The sequence below is a fragment of the Candoia aspera genome, chromosome 1, assembly GCF_035149785.1.
Source record: "Candoia aspera isolate rCanAsp1 chromosome 1, rCanAsp1.hap2, whole genome shotgun sequence".
In the NCBI taxonomy this organism is placed as follows: Eukaryota; Metazoa; Chordata; class Lepidosauria; order Squamata; family Boidae; genus Candoia; species Candoia aspera.
The window spans coordinates 69,317,538-69,338,402 of record NC_086153.1 but is presented as its reverse complement, the minus strand read 5'-3'; the positions used below and the strand labels follow the sequence as shown (position 1 = coordinate 69,338,402).

Sequence of the window (20,865 nt, the reverse complement as noted above, 5' to 3'; positions counted from 1 at the left end):
GAGATATATCACTGTATTTTGGGTTTTGTTCATAAGACACACGGTTTTAGTGTTGCCATCTAATGCCACCAGAAAGCTGCTTTTTGATCGGCTGATTACATACACCTCAAATCACAAGTTCCTTTTCAGCAAAATACAACTTGAAAGTTGGTATAACTTTTCTCAGAAAACATTTCATTGTGGTTTTAATAGTATTATCCTTGTCTGAAGGCACAAGGAAAGGTGAAAGGCATTAATGATCTCGTAAATGTTCAGACGACCATCTAGAATTTGAAGACTAACCTAGTGATATTTTTATAACTTCATTGATAAATTTTCAAAAAAGCAAACAAATGGCAAAAATGTGTTATCAAAGGATTCATTTATAGTAATGATCTATAATGTAAACTATGATATAAGCAATGGATGCTTCAGAATGGTACAGCCCGTCCACTACTGAATATGGATGATTTTGGAGTAATGGCCTGATCCCATCAGTGTAGCACAAAATACAAGGTGGTTCCCTGGTCAATGCTACAGTCATGCTGAAATATTTTTCTGAGAAGCCCAATGTTGGCAGCCTGCAAACATCAGGTCAATAGAGATAGGATCATTTAAATGTTTCAAGTAGTGTGCATTTACAATGAGAGGACAGAAAATATTTCTGATCCTTTGGGCAAAAGCTAATTTCTTCTGGACTAGTAAATTACGTTGGTTGACATGAGGAATTCAGGAGAGAGGTAATATTTATAAATATCTCTCTTGTCTATCCAAATTATATATTGAGAAAGGGTGAGACATGGAAGCCTTGTTAAAAACCTAAAATTCTGCTGTTAAAAAGGAATGTAGTGAGTGTGGGAAAGCTGAATTGAGCCTCACTTACCTAATATTGGTGGAATGAGTGTCCTAAATGAGGCAGCTCACCTATACATGTGATGGCAAAAAGAATATATATATTGGCCCCATTTTATACATAGCTACTCATCAATTATTGTATGTTGAGTAGACAGCATAACTCAATTGGGCAGTAATATTTGCATTTTATATTTTCTTGCATATTAGCATAACTGGTCTATGTTCATTGTTTTTGATAACATGTTAGTAAGCAAGTATTACTAATCTCGGATCTGGGGCTAACTATAAAAGGCAAAATATCAATTATACAAAACCAAAGAAAAAGACCACAGAAATTCTATTTCATGTATTTCTGCATTTCACTTTTCTACTAACCCCTATAATTTTACTAAATTAAGTTCCCTGGCCAACACATCAAAATTCTGAAAGCAGTAAGTACAAGCAATTATAATCAGATAGGGTCATGATAAAAATAGTATTAATGATTTAGAATGCAGAATATAATATTTGTATAATGTAAAAATGGGATTGCATGGAATGTTATCCCTGTATACTGACTGACCAATGGCATGTTTTTAAAAAAATAATTTACTATTGACCCCCACAAATGGTACAGGAAATCCTCTTAACAGACTTTGGATACATTGAACAAAATTTCCATGTGGACAGCATCCCAAACGAACAGACTTCTCCCTTGTTTGTGGGGAAGGGTCTGGACATCAATTGCTGCTAACCCTCAAAAATGGATATTCCTGCTGTTTGACTTCTGGGTGACAAAAAAGGCAAGGATGATCGGGGTGGGGTGGGGGGATCCTGTACATATGTAATGCTGGAGTTCCTGGGAGAGCCAAGGTGGGAAAGGACTGGGAAAACCAGGCAGACAATGGGAGGCGGGGCGGGGTGGGGCTGAGGAAGGGAGGCTGGGGAGGTGCTGGGGGAGGCTCAGTGGGCAAGTGCTGGTGCAACAGCCACAGCAGTGATTCCTTCCCTTTGTCTTGTCTCCAGCCCTGGCCACTGCTTCCTCACCGACAGGAGCTGGAAGAAAAGTGTCCATCAAACACTTCAAAGGCTGGTGCCAGGAATGACTATGTCCCTTAAAGGGCTGCACTTGAAAGTGTTTTTTCCTGTAGTTCACCTCTAGGAAGGGGAAAAAGCAAGGAAAGCAGGGTGGGGGTGGGGGCAGAGGGGAACCTGAGCATTTAACAGACATTTGAGTGTAATGAATACCCCTTTCTCCTAAACAGTCTGTTGAGGCTGCTCTGTATTGTAACACTGAATTATATCAGCTCAATGGTTATGTGCAACTTGATTCTTCTATAAATTAGGAGCAAACTAAAATGGCCCAGGTACACACCAGCCTAATCAATAAATGTCTTGAACTGTGGAAAGGCAGACCTGTCCCAATCCAGCAAGACTGACCCATGTGCAGATTTCATGCTTATGTAAGGGCTGCAAGGGAGGAGACATGCATGCAGCACATATGGGGCTTCATATTAGTTTAGGTTGGCATATTTCAGGTAAGGAAATCAATGGCAATAGTGCACGCCCCATCCATTTGGTGGATGAGACCCCTGACTTCTCTAGTTTATCCATACCAGAAGGAGAGAAGGGGTCCTAATTAACCATCGTGGCCATCTGAACATCAAAGAGATTTTTGCATATTAGTACTGCTGAACTGAGAATACTTTGACTATTATTAAAGAAACAGTGTACTTATTTAATATATTAAGACACTGATCATGAACTAAATTTGTTAGCCATTATTCCTTCTGACTCCTCCTTACTGCTTCACAATTTTTAATAATAAATACAGATGGTGTCTTATTCTATAATCCTTCTACGCAAGAGGTACACAGTATTTCTGACCTACTGTAATGTAAAGATACAATGATATCTATCTTACTTCTTTAAAGCATAGATTTATCCTAGCTGCCTTAATAAAATGCCCACATGCCTCTTGATAACCCTAGCATGTTCCACTGCCTGCAGTGATACTTCAGGGTATGTACATTTTCTGCATCAAGAGACGGATACAATTGCATGTAAATATTTTCTAAAGTCATGAAGACAGCTATCATAAGACTTAGACAAGTCATATAGGATCTTAAAAGATTATAGGAGTTACAAAGAATGAAGTCAAGAATCATCAGTTACAATCCCACAGATCGTCCTTCAGGGCTAATCTGGCATGCACTATTACACTTACTGGCTCCTTTAGAAAATCTCAACTCCCATCACCAAAGGCGATATAATAAATTGCCTTTCGTCACACGTTTATTCTTTTAAATCTTTTAAATGAAAAAATAAATATTCAAACATCCTATTTAATAAATATTTTGAGAATTAGCTTCACTAAAAATGTTGTATCTGTCATGGCTAGAACTAATACATCATTTTAAAACAGATATTCCCACCAATCTAACTAAATGTTTGAAACAATACAATGCATTTTCTTGTAATCACTGTGGCCTTGGTAACTTAAAAATTTTCAAGGGCTATCCAACTTCTATACAACATTCAACTTCAATAAAGTGTGTGCAAACAATCAGAATACATGGTTTGGGGATTTTTTTCTTGACCATAATGAAATAGTTTAACTATAAAAACCAAATTTTAAGTACAAGGTACACTTTCAGAATCTTGTTAACATTTTCACATAGAGAAAAAGTGCATTCTTTTGTTCAGCTTGTACAGTTCTTCCATACATTATAAAATAAATTGCAAGCCTCTTCTAGGATGTAGCAGCATTTGCAAACATGACACATACAATCATTGTCACTAAAAATAAATACTACTGAAGTGTAACAAAATATTCAGTTAAAACATCTGAAGAAAAAGAAACTAGTTCATAAACTCAAAAACATAAAAGGCAAACAATTGTTTACCTTAGTATACAAATTTTGGTGAAAAGCAGTGTTATTAAGCTTGTCTAAATTCTTCAGCCACCAGAGGTGATGAATATCAACAAAGAAAAAGGAAAGCACAAGACACAAATCATAAGACGTTTAAACAACTTCAATTGCTGCTTTTATGCTATAATTTCTTCCATTTCAATGTCCCATTCTTCATAATTGCACATGAATCTGGAAGTCTAAATGGGAAACTAGGTGATCCCAGACTTTTTGCTTCTTGGGTAGTATCCAACGGTAATAAAAAAATTATATATAATATATCTTTATATATATATATTATATATATATATATATATATACACACACACACACACACATATATATCAACAATTATAAGTCCGCCTGAATGTTTGTATCCAGATGTTAAAGGTAAAACTGATTCAAGTGATGACATACATCTACCAAAACCTTGCATATGTACACCACCACCACCTAATATTTCCTAGTTCTGTCAAGCTCCAATTGGTTTGAGAAAACATCCTAATTAGTCACATTTTAGAATTTTAATCTGGCTTTTAGAAGGAGCGAGGACTGTATCACAGACCAACAAGTCCTTTAGCCTCTGGTCTGAGAAGGCAAAAGAATGAGAGCTGGCTGTGCACAAATCACACAACTGAGAATTTGCCATCTAATACCACAATATTTGGTGAATGCTTTTTGCTGTGACTTTCATGCTGAGACAGCAGTAACAGCAGTCAACTTAGACCAATATAAAATCTCATGCAGATAAATCAAATAGGTTGATCAGTCAGAAAAGGAACTTGGTCAATTTGGAATGATTTCTGAAAGTGCTCTGCTCTCCTAAATAATAGCAAGGACTGGTGGTGATGTTCAGGAATCATTTTCAGTGATAAATCAAGTATGTCTGTATAGCAGGAATATAGAAGAGGAAGTTATTCCCGTCCACTTGCAGAGTAAGAAAACTGAGGGAAATGTGGCCGTCTCTCATTGTCCATGCAGTCCATGCCATCTTCATCATCTGTGGAATTGAAGGTTAAAGGTAGCCTCAGGAAGAAATGACAAGTACAGCCCATCCTGTATTAATCACAGGGGCTTTCTCATCCTTCTAAAGTGGATTAGAGTACATCACTGAGTTTAAAAAGTCATTGCTGAAGATTTCCTGTGGTAACATCTCTTAGACAGCTTCAGATATATCCAATGCTTATACAAGTAGAAGGCAGCACAGTAACTCCTCCTTCCTTCCCTCCTGCCCCTGCAGTCCTTTGTACCTCATAAAATCTCTATCCTGATGATTAGGGGCATCCTGAACATGAATGACATAGCCCCCTGCTATTCAAGACACCCACCAGAAAGAATTTGGGAAGAATACAGGGTCTGAGAAAGGGGAGGAGAAGAGAAACCTTAATTATGTGAGCTACTAACCTTCTCCTCTTCTCCCTGACAGACCTTTCCACTTCCCAAGGACCCTCCCCAGTGGCTTATATCACCATTGGATGCTCACACTCACAAACTACACACTATTATTTGCTGAAACTAGGTAGGTGTCTTAGATTCTTCATAATAGAATAAATGAAAGATGGATTCCCCACCTCCCACCTGCCTTAATAATGAGATACTTACATTTTTCAGGTGGTGTTATTGTAATAGTTTGAGCAGTAAACTCTTCATCAAAGTATCTGGTGTCTGTCTCAGATGTCACTTGAGGTTTAAAAGGAGGGACAAGCTGAAGATGAAGAAAAATGTTTATTAGTAAGTATGAACATTATCAATTTAAAAGCAGGACTGTAAAAAGAGGTAAGAAGTGAATCAACTCTATCCTACTGGCTAGGAACAGGTCACAGGATGACTGAAACCTGAATACCAAGACAGAAACTAGAATGTGCCAAGTCTTAGCCCACTGTGTTTCTATTTTAGCTACTATAGCCTGAAAAAAAAATGCTCTGCTTTAGGTTTATTTTTAACTGTGATTTGATATTGGTGACTTACTATTTTATCATACGTTGTCATATTACTTCCTCAGAGCACCAGGAAATTAAAGTAACAGTTAACAGATTCGGTTTGCCAACACTACACACCAAAAGTGAATTTTAGTACTGTATTGGTGGGTCCAAGGTAGACTCCCTAGGGTGCCATACATTGAAGTCAAACCTGCCTCTGATAGGTAGACTAAAGGATGACATAATTTAATAAAAGCAATCAAACAAATGCTCTAATGAGGTTCCTCTGTTAATTTCCACTGTGTTGTCTATTCGCAGGCGTTTAATTTTTGTATTTTGGACAATAAGAATGTTTGTTTATTCAACAAAAAATTTAACCTGAAAGAGTAAACAACATAGAAGAAATAGATAAAGAAAAAAATCAATTGAATATACATTCATATAACATTCATATGAATGTTATGATACCCATATGTAAAATATAAACATTTTTGAATACATATAAATAGTTTATATGAATACATATAGTTTATATGAATACATATAAACATTAACATAAACACCACAAATCATAATCATGTTAAGCATCCATTTATTGAAATAAATGGGCTTGAACACAGTGTACATTAACATGGTTGAAACATTACATTCCAGTTCTAACTAATCATCCTTCCCCTTGCATGTCCATCTTGGTTTCCTTAAACCTGTCTTCCATGATGACTGAATTAAAAAAAAAAGATTCATGTGGTTTATAGAATCTTTTGTAAAGCAGGATTCCAAACCACCATTGTTTGGCAATCTTGGCCTATAAGGATCACTGCAGGCAGTTAATCAGTTTAGACATAATGGAATGCTGAGATTCAACAAATCAGGCAGGCTTTAATGAAGCTATGAGAGTAGATTAAGGTGGGACTATTTGAACTGGCTATTCACTCCTGCTCTACAAACTACTATATTCAGAAACTTGTATCTGAATCAAACTATTGGAGCTAATATTATCAATTCACCTAACATCTGACAGAAATCATGCCTTATGTGTCTATACCTACAAAAGTTAGAATAGTGCAAGCAATGGTATTCCCTGTGATGCTCTATAGAAGCAAAAGGTGGACTTTGAAGAAGCAGGGCAGGAAGAGTATTGATGCTTTCAAACTTAGGTGTTGCAGAAAACTCCAGAGAATACCGTGGACAGCCAAGAAAACAAACAAATGGATCATTGAAGAAATCAACCCAGAGTTCTCATTCGAGGCATTATTCTACTTTGGAAACTTATTTATTTATTTTTCAAATTTTGCTACCGCCCAAAGACCTAGCTCTCTAATGATGGGAAAGGTGGAAGGAAAGAGAAGAAGAGGACAACCAGCAGGTGGATGAATTCAGGTGGATGAACTCAGTTACAGTGGCAAACAGTACACAATTGGAAGACTTAAAGGACCAAGTTAGGGACAGACTGTCATGGAGATAATCTATCTAAGTGGTTGCTAAGAGTCAACACTGACTTGATGGCACATAATCAATCAATCAATCAATCAATCAATCAATCCTTATTATTTATATATACAAGCTGTTCTCTAAATTAATCTACTGTAACAATTGTTTGCACTGAATGCAATCTTACCATATCCAGATGTTTGTAAATATTCACACAATTCCCCTCAGAACTGGTCTACCAATGACATAAAACTTGTACAGAATCTGTAGCCCTGTTTGTGCCTCCCCAAGGAGCCAATCCAGAGCTGGACTGAGGCCATAACGAGGCCTTGAAACTAGCAAGCTGTACTGCACTCCATCCTCTCCTCTAATATTGAATGTGTACAAGCACACATATAGACTCATAAGAAAGCTATTTTACGTACAACTATAATGCAAAACATTTTAATTATATATCCTGATGGAAATAATCTTCCATGCCTTTTTAGAAGTAAAGCATTACCATCTTTTTCAGGGTAGAAAATGTAGAAGAAACATTATTGCTCACTAACTAGACTTTACTAGAGGAATTCAGCAATGGAGATTAAGGGGGAGTTCTTTAAAAATTGAATGAAAGTGTGTGCACTTAAGTTAATCCAAGAACCTGAGAAGGGAAGAAGATACTAGATTTACAGATGATACAAAATTAGGTGGGATAGCTAAACCCCTAGAAGGCAGAAATAAAATGCAAAATAATCATTATAGGTTGGAGAAATAGGCTGAAAGCAAATGAATGTAATTTAACACTACAAAACAAAAATCAGGTGGATTGGTAATCCTGTATGTGAGAAAGCTCTTGGAATAGTAGCAGACTGTTAAATGGGTATGAGCCAGCAGTGTGATATGACTGCAAAAAAGGCAAATGTCTTTTCAGAATGCATCAGCCTAAGTATAGTTTCCAAATGACAGGAAATTATAATTCTATTCTATTTTGCTTTGGTCAGGACCAACCTCAAGTACTGTATTCAGTTCTGAGCACCACACTTTAAGAGGGATGCAAAGAAGGGCAACAAAAATGGTAAGGAACTAAGCTCTATGAGAATGAGAAAAGGCAACTGGATTTTCCACTGCCTGAAGGGATGTCATCTAGAACAGGGGTCCCCAACCCCCGGGGCGCAGACTGGTACCAGTCCGTGGCCTGTTAGGAATCAGGCCGGACAGCAGGAGATGAGCGGTGGGTGAGCGAGTGAAGCTTCATCTGTATTTACAGCCACTCCCCATCGCTTGCATTACTGCCTGAGCTCCGCCTCCTGTCAGATCAGCGGCGGCAGTAGATTCTCTGTTAGAATGCAGTCTGAGCTCTGCAGCAACAGCAGAAATAAAGTGCACAATAAATGCACTTGAATCATCCCAAAACCACCACCACCCCGGTCCATGGAAAAATTGTCTTCCACAAAACCGGTCCCTGGTGCCAAAAAGGTTGGGGACCACTGATCTAGGTTTCAAGAACTGCTCTTTCTCATCCCATTTGTTTACATGCCTATTGTTTCACCCCATCATTGTCCGTTTTTCTTTCCAAGTTTTACCCCCCGTTTCTTCCATACTGCAAGTTATTTCTGCACTTTATTCAAGGCCACAGAAACCAGTTTTAGAATAATTATCAAATACTCAATGTTTTTTAGCCCTACATTGAAAACGTCCGAAAGCTTCTATATATTCAATGAATGTGTTTGCCAATTGCCATCCGAATAAACCAGTTCTTGATATGGTGCTTCAAACAGTCCATTAATATGCTCTATTGTACATCTTGTGGGAGAGATAATTTGTTTCTTCCAGATTTCTTTAGAAAAGGTGGGGCAAAGGGTTTATTGCACAATGATTTTGCACTGTCTCTATATGGGCATTTGTTTCTGGAGCAGCTGAGGTACACTGATAAGTGCTACAACCTTGTGCAATTAGTGTGGGAATTTCTTCACTTTCCTCTAAATGCCTTTTCATCTTGAATACATTTGCAGCATTATTCTTGAGAAAAGTACAACTAGGGATTTGAACTCCTCTTAGTAGTTCTAATAAAACAGTTTATTATAGCTCTTTTCTGCTACTACTTCTAAATATTTAGCAGTATGTGCCAATCTTAATGTATCAATTGTTCCTGGAAAAAAGATGCTTCCTTCTTCTACTGATACACAAGTGCTTACAATGAAATTATTGCGCATACTACTCCACAAGATTTGGATAACAATTTTCCCTTCTAAATTATTTGCATGCATCTCAATTCTTCTCTGAACACGTTTTTCAGCAATGTGTGACTGAACCATCTTGATGAAGTCTCAACCATATAGCATGGAGAATGTACTGTGTAAAGGAACAATTTACTTCTTGCTGTAACTGATTAGCTTTTATTTAAAAGTTATCTAGGCCTTTTTTTTCTTATTGCAGCTATGGTTAATACACTGTATCTTTCTGATATATATGATGTGACTGGACATTTGAGTTGGCCTATGGAACATTTTCCCCAAGATTCAGATGGCCCTGAACCTGCTGACCTTTTGCATGGCTCTGAAAACCTGGTTCTTCCCCCGGGGAATTAAGAGCATGGAATGAGCCCATCCAGAGATGAAAAATCATGAATGAAATATGTGATGGTTGGCCTTGGTTATTCTGTTCTGAATGTTGTGTTTTAGTACATTTGTTTTATGCTTTCAACTAACTATATGCTGCCCTAGATATCTTTTGTGAGTTGGGCAGCTATATAAATCAAATAAATAAATATACATTTTTTTCCAGCAATTATTCTTGGACATGCATTTTTTTCTCATCCACAGCCTTTTTGCTTTCATCATTCCACTAAGTTTTCTTTTTCATTCTTTCTTTCAATGTAACTTACATTTCTATGGCATTTTAGAGGATAAGCAATTTCAGCATCACCTTTACGTCTAGTTCCTATTCATTCCATTGGGAGATTTAACTATTCTCACTTTCTTTTTCAAATAGAGTCATTCAACTTTCACTGTAGTTTATTTAACTTTTTCCTTTTTTTTCCATGTCCATTTTTTTCTCAAGATCAACACTAAAAAATGGTTTGTCCCACATTCAGTTTCTCATCCTCCTTGTATCCTTCAGTAATTCTCTTAAACTGACATCATAAATAATCAAATCAATAACACTTTTATATTCATTAGCTCTCTGTACACGTGTGCATAAGCTAAAGATGGTATATTTGAAAAAAAACACAAATTTTTTTCTAAGCAGACATTTACCAATCACCATTTTCATTCAGTCTTAGTCTCTGAATGACCCAATCTCTTTTTCTGTATTCTCTCATCTTGCCTCCACCCATCCATTCTTGTCACTTAACAGAAAAACTTTTCCCTTAAGGTCACATTTATTCCAATGTTGCACAATTTTTTTCCAAAATGCACTCCTGATTCTTTTATTATCACTATTCATTGGGGCATAACATAAAACTATCAGTAACCTATGAATTCCTATTTTCATACTTTTTGGTATATATTTTAGTGTACTAATTTCATAATTAAACCCACATTTAATTCCATGCATATATTCGCTAACTTCCCTCCACAGATCAGACCACCTTGTTTCACATCTATTTCACTCTTTCCTTTTCATTTTGGTTACGGACACCATAGTTAGCTTTTCCTTTAATTTTTAAATTCATATTCTTCACCATAGATTATTGTATGCTAATTCACAATCATCTATATGCCGTGATTGTTACCCACAAATATTGACTTCCACTGCCTTTCATGGCTTTCCCCAGTCAAAATGCTGTGATAAGAAATCAAAAACTAGGCAAAAAATAGGTTAACCAACTTAGTCATATTCATGCCACATTCAGCATTCCCTGCTAATGTCTGGACACAATACTGGTCCGTTGTAGCATATTTTGCTACTATGCCGTAAGCACAACCAAAACCCAGTTTTGCCCCAAGCATGCTCACTCCAAAAATTACAGTCAGTTGCTCATATCCTACTAAAAAAGAGGCACATGCAGCTATTTGTATTTTATTGGAGTCCCAAGAAACTTCACTGAAGTCATAAAGGAAACACAAGTTATGATTTAAAAATAATTCCTGCTCAACATAAAACAATTTATTTTATAAATATACATACCCCAAATGTAGTCTAACATTAAAACTATTTCAGTATTTTGAATCTAGGATCCCATGATGTAAACCAAAAGGAACATATAAAGTGCAATAAAAATCTAGTTATTTTTACAAGGCCAAGAAATCTGTGACGTGAGTAGGAAAAGCCACTAGGTTCACTACAGTTGTAATCGAAATTATTCGACCCCCATTGCAAATCAGGTTGATTGTCAAAAATGTACAGACTTTCAGCTGTTTGCAATAAACAAATCAAACAAAAGCAATTGAAATAGCTCAACACAACGAATGCTTCAAGTGGTGTCCTTTTCAGCGTATGGTTCATTCTTCTTCCCCCAGACATACTGCTGATCCATCGGGCCGAAAAGTTCCAGTTTTGTTTCATCTCTCCGCAGAACAGAATCCCAAAACTTCTGTGGCTTATTTATATGATTTTGAGCATATTGGAGCCAACTTTTCTTGTGCCTTTGGGTCAGCAGCGGTGTACGTCTTGGAGTTCTGGCATGGAAACCTTCTGTGTTTAGTACATGCCTTACTGTGCTCACTGAAACCTCAGTGCCTGTTGCCACCAAGTCTTGCTGCAGGTCTTTTGCAGTCACTCGAGGGTTTCTCTCCACCTGCCTTCTCAGAAATCTGACTGCAGCCACTGACATCTTCCTTTTTCTGCCCCGTCCAGGTAGTGTAACCACTGTTCCTTTAACTCTGAACTTGCGAACTATGCTTCCAACGGTGTCTCTAGGAACATTCAGTGCCTTCGCTATCTTTTTGTATCCTGTTTTTTGTTTGTGAAGGGCGATGATCTCTTCTCTTGCCTTTTTGGACCATTCTTTTGACTTAGCCATACTGTATTTCTAACATGCAGTTAAACGTGACACTCAACTAACTCCTAGCCAGGTCAGGTATTTTGTGTGTTCCAGCTCAAGCACACCTGGTGCAACTACTGAAGCCCTTGATTAGTTGTATCAGGTGTGCTTGAGACAACACCTGTTTTGCATACTGTATGTGTGCTGTTGTGACGGATTCTATTCAGGGGGCTGAATAATTCTGAGACTGGAGAAGTCATTGTAAGTTGCATTTTCAGTTGACTTTAGGGACATCACTTGAAGTATTTGTTGTGTTGAGCTATTTCAATTGCTTTTGTTTGATTTGTTCATTGCAAACAGCTGAAAGTCTGAACATTTTGACAATCAACCTGATCTGCAATGGGGGTTGAATAATTTCGATTACAACTGTAATTATGCAAACTTCATCAAGCATTTAGAAAGGGAAAACATAAATTTAAAAACATGATTGAAAATATTGATAAAATAATGAGGTCCAATGTATTGCATAATTGCCTTTCATAAGACTATTACAAATCCAAGTTGTAAATTTGCTTTATGAAGATATTAACTCCCTAGGTATTGTATACGTCTGTGATACATAAAGGACATTTTAAAAAATCCATAACTACATCAGTGATCTTAGATTGGCACAAATGTGTATCATTTTCTATATCCAGGCTGAAAACAGAATCAATACCACTTTTTAAAGGGATTTTCTAGATTTTTTTCCCCCATTTATTATGATGTGGTAAATCAAACTGAAAGGAAGTTAGGTCACAAGTATGTAATAACTGCTCAAAAATATTAGGGTTCATATATAGAAACTCAGACTAACGTGTATTTGTAAATTTTTTATATGTGACAAATAAAAGACCACTGAAATTCTTTTGCAGGTTTCAAACCAAGGCTACTTGCTTAATTTGCTCATCAACCAACATGGTCTGTACAACAAATGAATTCCCCAAGTATGTTAGTTGAGATGAGGAATGTGGTAAGAATTGTTTTTACTATTTTACTAAATACTATTTTACTAAAAGCCTTAAATGGATTGTTAAATACTACAAACTTGTCTCTATGTGAATATTATACATACACATGCACACAAAGGAAAGATTTAGTCTTTAGTCTTCTAACAAAAATGATTTGAAATTCAGGAAATACTAATATTCAGTTGAGGCATAATAGACAGCATCTAAAAACAGAAAATCCATAATCCCTTTGTGTTCACGCATGTGCAAATGTTTATGGTTCTAGAGATAAAACATTTCTGAAAAGTTTTAATCCACAGGGAAAGAAAAGTTAATGGAAAACTTTCTGAGTGACTGAGGGATAGCACCTTGTCTTTTTGTATTTTTTGTTCTAAAATAAAATATTTCATTGGATTTTTTTTTACTTTCCTTTTTTAAATCCCCCCTTTTTTTTGAAAAAGAAAAAAGAAAAAAAAGGATTGGGAAAAACATGGTTTTATTCTTGATTTGTTCTGAGTCTCTATTTTTATATCTATATGTTTATATCTTTATATGGGTATCTGTTGTAAGATCATCTGAGAGATAACTCGATGTATGTGGAATACAGTTGTAAGCCATACAAAAATTTGTGCATCAGAGTTAAAATCATCAGTTTAGATATGCTTGCATGCAATTACACAATGCATTTGCATATGCTTTCCAGATTTCTTTTCCCAGCTATTCCAGCAACCTAGACTGCAGTTCACAGTATTATTGATCAATGGCTGTGAAGGAGAGGTGTCCCATATACTTGGATGTTAACACATCTGGATTGCAGGCGAGGCATGTATGCTTGTGTACATTCTCTGTCTTCAGACTGGAAAGTAGGAGAAACTATTATATGTTCTTCAACCAATATTAACAGATTAGCTGAACACGGTTTGAGTGATTCAGAAAGCATTTTAACATTTTAATTATAATTTAGTTATTTTATCTTAATCTTTTTGATAATTGGCTTGAATGCTTTTTTAAAAAAGCATAACACAAATACATATTTTACCTTAAATCTAAGCAATGTATATCAAATTCAGTATAATTATTAATATTTGAAATGCTCAGACATCTTACTCGTGAATACTTAATATGAAGGTGACACTACACTTATTTGTACTAAAATTGGGCAACTCCAAATTCTGCATGTAAAGTTAGAGGTTTAACAATGAGGGCAAGAGGGGAAGACTTTTGAAATTACAGAATGCTATGCACACAAAATCATAATCTTTTCACAGCTTCAGTATATAATGTCAATAGCTTCCAGATTAATTTTCCAAGTATGTGAACGTACAGCTGAGAAGGAAATTTCAGAAGTCTGATAAAATATTAACTGTTTTATCAGTTTTTAAATATAAAAAACTAATATTTATAATAGCAACTTATGAGAAAAATTAGTTGAAGAAGAACTGAACCAGAAGCAAAATGTGAATCTTCCAGAACTCAGGCCACGAATCCTGTTCTTAGTGGAAATGAGTAAAATCTTTCCACTGACAGTTTTAGTATCACAAGTTTGCCCCAGCTTGGTTGTACTAGTGCAGTAAGTTTTGGACCAGTCTGAGCCAATTCTCTCTATGGCAGGATAAGCTGCCATGATACAGTATATGTCAAAGTGTTGTTTTCTTGGTGATTTCACAGGTAATGCATCTAAAAGCATTTTAGACATTTAGAAAAAATTTAAGTGTGTTTGTAATCTGGCATGTATGCTTTTTGAAATAGGCTATATAAAAGCCAGAGTAGATAGACAGGAAGGGTTTTTCTTTCAGGGTCTACAGGAGATGCTGCAGGTGAGCAGAGTGACTGGAAAAGCAGAGCATCAAGGAGACGGATGGCTATGGAGCGAGCAGAGGATCATGTGGCAAAGCAGCCCTGGACAGAACACCATTACAAGAATGAAAGGGGTGATTCAGGTGCCAGCTTTTCTCCAAGTCTGGGACAAAAAGAAACCGTGGGTGTTTTCTCTTGCTTCCCTGCCCTCCCCCTTTGGGTGGTTCATGGCTTTTCTCCCAGGAAAGCGAAAGCAAGCTAGCTAAGAAGTAGCAAAAGCCTGTAATTTGATTCTCTGTGGGAGAAGGGAGGAAAGCTTGTCTTCTGTTTGCAACTTTAAGGAACTTTTTAAAAGGAGCTTGACAAATATATGTTGCCTATTTTTGTAAAGTTAGGCTTCAATTTAAGTATTCACATGTGCACTCACCTAGTATATGTACAGGACGTTGTATATGAAGAGAGACAGCACTGTTTATTGTATTAGTTTATGCTGTACTTGCTAATAAACTTGACTTGAATTAGCATCACAGCTCTGTGTATTTCTGGACTGGTTCCTATCCTTACCCATCCTCTGACACGCCTGTTCTGCAGAAGGATCCATTCTGAAGGGGATCCAAACATTTGGGTGCCTTTGAGTATCCTGGGGGCTCTATGGGCAGAGGCTACAAAGCCCCGCTTTCCACAAGCGGGATTCCAGCTATGGTTCTCAGGATCCAACCCAGTGAAATGAAGCAAATTAGCTCTAGACTCCATGCATCCCTTAATGCAGAAGATACAGAAGAATATTTTGTATTCTTTCTCATAGTACATACAAAGGACTTTTTTGCAGTATTAAATATTAAGTGTCAAATAATCAAAATTAGCCAGAATTTGATTTTCCTTTTTACTCATTTATTTGCTTCTGTCAAGAAAGCTCCTATTATTAATTTTTTGTAAATATTATTAAGATGCAATTATAGAATGAAAGGTATTTTTTTACTTTCACAAACTTAACAGCTGGACACATGGAAAATGTTAGTAAACTTAACTCTTCTATTTTAAATAGCATGAATGTTTTTCGGAGTTGCATATAATATCTGAGGTTTGCTACTTCGCTTAATTATTTATTTAGTGTCAGGGTTCATATACTGCTCCAGTAGTAGCCAACTCTACTGCAAGTTGCAAACTGCCATAGAAAATGTGTTATGTTTATATTTGCTAAATTATTTGCTTAATACCAATGATAAACATTAGTGAAAAACCATTTTTCCCTTCCCTTTAGTTTTTAAACAAGCAGCTTGGAACTATCTGATAAATTAACACAGTTTGAAATAAACTTTGCCCATTGTTTTAATATATAATTCTGTTTTACACATTAATCTTTAATAATGCAACCCTCTAGTCTAGACTCACAACAAATAATAAGCTCCACTGAACATAGTTTGATTTACTTCTAGGAAAATATACAGAAGGTTAGGCTGCAAATTAGTAAATTGTGTTAACAAAAAATTATCTCAAGGTATATACTGTTAATCCAGAAATGTTAGAAAATATTCAACATAATAAAAATAATAAAGGCGGGATAGAAAAACAAACAAACAAACAAACAAATAATTTCTATCCCTGGAACTAGGAAAATATTTGTATTTATTTATTTATTTATTTTTTAATCTATGTGCTGCCCAACTTTCAATGACTCTGGGCAGTTCACAAATAAAAACATTAAAAAGAAGACAAAATATATTAATAGACAAAAAAGAATAAAATATGGCAAGGATGACAAAAAAGCAGATAGGAATGAAAAGATGACCCCATATAATACAAGATGGGAGGGGCTTCATGCACTCTCACCAAAGGCCTGGGCAAAGATCCAGGTCTTTAAGTCCTTCAAAATACTAATGGGGGAGCATCTAGATCTCCCGGGGAACCTCATTGCAGAGGACAGAGGCTGCTACAGAGAAGGCCCACTTCCAGGGTCCTGATAGATTTATTTAAACAAAGGAACCTGAAGAGCGCAATCTTGCCAGATTGAATCAGCCAGCCAGATGTTATGGGAGATAGGCAGTCACTCAAGTAGCCAGGCCCTATTCCATGCAGAGCTATATAGGTAACAACCAGCACCTTGAATCACACCCAGAATCAAACTGGCAACCAGTGCAGCTTGCAAAGCAGATATGCTATACAGACATATTGAGGCATGCCCATCACTGCTCACACCACTGCATTCTGGACCAGTTGAATCTTCTGGGTGGCCTTCAAGGGCAGCCCCATGTATAGCATGCTGCAGCAGTCAAGCTGTAAGGTGACCAAGGCATGAATGACTGTCTAAGTGGTCCCCTGATCTAGGAAAGGGCACAAATGGTGCATTAAATGGAGCTTTGCAAAGGCTTTCCTGGCCACAGCTGCCACCTGCTTATTGAGCAGAAGCTGTGAGTCCAGGAAGATTGCACATCACTCTTGAATGGGAAACTGCAACCTCATCCAAAGTTAGAGATGAAATGTCTCCAATCTGAGTGCCCAAACATCCACAGCCACTCAGTCGTGGTAGGATTGAGTCAGAGATGGTACCTCTCCATTCAAAACCCACACAGCCTAAAGGCACTGGGACAGAATGTCAACAACCTCTAAAGAAAAAAAATATTTTTGTTTTTGTCTTTTTCATTGGAGATATTGTTTTACTGACTTGTCATGGATTTTACACCTAGCTAGCTTCTTGATAATTTAAAAATTCCACGACTGGACTTTACGTCAAGGGAAACCTTTACCTTTACCTTAGGCAAAGTATTAAATTATGTTTTTTCTAGACCAACATTCTTGAACATAACCAAAGTTTGATATTTTCTATCTTAAGGAGACTGTGAGGCATCCCCATTATGTTGATGATGCCAGGAAAAAACAACATATCTTGTTCTTTCCCAACCTAGATCAAGGGATGTTTGAAAATCCTTTAAAAATGGATTAATTCTCAAAGAAACATATTTAGGTAATATTAAAATGGCCTAATAGCAATTGGGTAAAGTTTCAGTATGTTAAAAATTACTTCAAGACAGTTAACACTCCCCCAATCCAAATTTTGCAGCAATACCAATAGCCTGTACCAGAATTCCTTCTTCAATGTAACATAGTATCCCAAGACTTACACTAAGATCTAGGTTAGGCTTACAAAGTCCAAAAGAGAGATGAATAAATAAATTATAAGCTACTGGCAGGACAACTAAACAAAGTGACCCTCTGAATCCTCTGCTTGGAACACCGAGGCAAGATGATTCATCAGCAACTATCCGAGTGGAAATACCTTCTCTGCCACTGAGGAAAAAGACCTGAAATAGCCACATAAAGCCTTCAAGAGTCACAGGTACCTCAAGACTCTAAGCAGCAAAGCATCCTTCCAAATGGTTTGCATAGCTGCAATAGTTTTCTTTCCACCATTGGAACACAAAGCAAACAAGAAGGGTATTTATCTTTTAAATTTTATTCTTTTTTTATAAAAAGAATGGTACAAATATTGATACAAATATTTAATGAAGTACTGAAATTTTGGGAATATACATACATATATTTTACAAAAGTGTAAAGGGAAGATGATATATGTGACCTGATTTCTCAGCTCTTTCTGATGGATAAACCAAATTCAAAGGTTTGAATCCATGGGACATATACTGATACTCAAGAGTAATCAAACTGATGGTTTCAGGATATTTTGGCACATGGCCTTCAGAATCACTACCCCCACTGGCTGTGGCTTATAGAAATTGTAATTATAAATACTGCAAGGTATCAAATTGTCTATCCCTGCTCTGAAGAGCATCAATCTGTGATTCAATGGGACGGATGAAATTCAGCCTACCAATCCCCACCCGCAATGGCTCACAGATTAGGCTGAATCTTCCACATAACAAACATTTGAAGACACAGTTCCACATTATCTAGAAACACATGCACATTCATCTTTCTAAATATAATTATATATTTATTCAATATATAGGTTTCTACAAGAAGCTTATAGCAATTTAATAAAGGAACAAATTATTTCTTAGTTTTATTTTAAACTCTGGTCTGGTGTATCTGTTCAGTTGTGTCTGACTCTCGGTCACTTTGTGGATCAATGCTCTCCATGCCCTTCTATCTAGGGAATATATAATTATGAAATACATGTCTGATTCCACTAAATGTAAGCACTTTTTAAGAAAAAAAAAGTTATATTCAGTTCAGTAGAAGTGAGATGTTTCTATTAAATCAGGAAAGACCAAGATTGTTAAGCTTGGGTTTTGATTTGTTTTGTTTTTTTGCTGGTTTGCTATTTTACCTGATAAGCATTTACCTGATATGCATTTGTTATAATTTAAATAAGGTATATTCTCTTTGGGAATTGTTAGGATTTCTGTTTTATCTCATACAAACCTACCTTTTTATCATATACATCTTGCCAATTTATTCCAGCAAAGAAGCTGTGTCGCATAATTTCTTTAGCATCATCTGGTCCTCCACCAAGACTATTGGAGAAGAGTGTAAATAATACAATTCTTATTAGTGAAAAAGAAAAGAGGAAAAAAAAGTATGACTCTTACCTAAAGATCCAAGTGATCACTAAAAAAATTAAAATTATTCCATGAAATGTCTTAAGATTTGATAAGTACGCCATTTAATAATTAAACACACAACTTTCAGGTTGGACAATTTGTTTTTAAAAATTAACAACTCACATCTAATTACATGCCTTCATTAATACAGTTTGGAGCTTGTGTACTTTCACTTGCAGTGATTAAAGCTCATCTAAATTAATTGGACTGAAAGTACAGGAATGCTCATATAGATTTTAATCTTAAAGCAATACATTTTCCTAGAATTTTGCATGAGATAAAGGCACATTAAGGCATGAGAGCATGAGGTACCTGCACTTTCTGTTCCATTTACTTCATCTGGGCCCCCTGATATGTAATAGAGCCTGTCTCTTGGCTTTGTTGTTGGTTATTTTGGGGAAAATAGGAGGAAGGAATATTAGGGATGTTTGCTGCCTTGAGTTATTTATAAAAATAATAAAGGCGGGATAAAAACTAAAAATAAACAAATAAAATTTTATGATATTCAGCTGCTATGTGTTTTTATTTTATGTTCTTTGCTTTATCTATTTTATTGTAAGCCACCCAGAGTCATGTATGTGAGATGGGCAGCTATATAAATCAAATAAATAAATAAAATCTGAAAGTGCTTTGAGATAAAGAAACAATCCACAAATGGAGATTGCTATAAGTACGCCATAATGCCTCTATCTGTCGCGTATCTGTCACATAGCCTCTATCTATCAAATACAACGTGATCACATTTTCAAGTTTCTTGAGGAAGTGATATTTTACTGTAGCTCTGGTGTAACTCTCCTGTTTTGTTTCTAAAAGTCCTACCACACTTTCTGATTTCATTAAAATAAGGTATCTTGCACACTTTTTTCAGTTCTCTATACTTTTTTAAACAATGTTATAATTTATATGCATATGTAATGTTATGTTCCTTTCTCCCTGCTTCCACTTAAAGATAACCAAACTTATTCAAAATTGAAGTTTTTCATTTTTTTTCTTCTATTAAGACTACCTTGCTTACCTAACTACTATAAATATTCTCATTAGGCCATAAACATATTCAGGCGCTAGCTCCCTTGTAATTCTTTTGATGTGTGGCTTTTCAAATATCTATCTACCTTCCTACCTATTTTTTCTTTCACATTTACTATATCTTTTTCTTTGAATGTATTTATTATAAATGTACAATCTTTTAATTAAAATATGTTTTAAAAATTTATATATTTTGAGTGCTTTTATGCTACTTTAACCTGTGGAGAGGAACAAGGTAAACAAGTAATGGACCATGCACCAGGAAGCTGCAATACAAACTTCTCCCCTTGTGTCATGGCATCATGAGGCATGTTTCATCATGTTGGTATTATGATTAGGATTTTGGCTTCAATTGTGCAACTGTAAGTGGCGTACAGCAACATAATTAAGTAATGCATATTTTGTATTATATATACAGTATAATATGTAGGTGTTTGGGACCATTTTCTAAGGAGTATGAATAAAATGTAGCAGCTTCTGCACTTGCTTCCATAGTAACTATTAGAGATG

General features: G+C 36.0%; 1 protein-coding gene across 2 annotated transcripts in view; it reads right to left on the bottom strand.

The window, feature by feature from the left end:
- Positions 1-527: 527 nt before the first annotated feature.
- The window catches only part of AKT3 (AKT serine/threonine kinase 3), a 206,088-nt gene continuing 185,750 nt past the window's right edge, over positions 528-20,865 (bottom strand). For both annotated transcript variants that reach the window (XM_063306289.1, XM_063306297.1), the window contains 3 exons: positions 19,155-19,242; positions 5,328-5,430; positions 528-4,725 (listed from right to left, as the gene is read on the bottom strand). In XM_063306289.1, the coding sequence (XP_063162359.1) occupies positions 4,640-4,725; positions 5,328-5,430; positions 19,155-19,242 (277 nt within the window). In that variant the 3' untranslated portion in view covers positions 528-4,639. The remainder of the gene's footprint in view (positions 4,726-5,327; positions 5,431-19,154; positions 19,243-20,865) is intronic.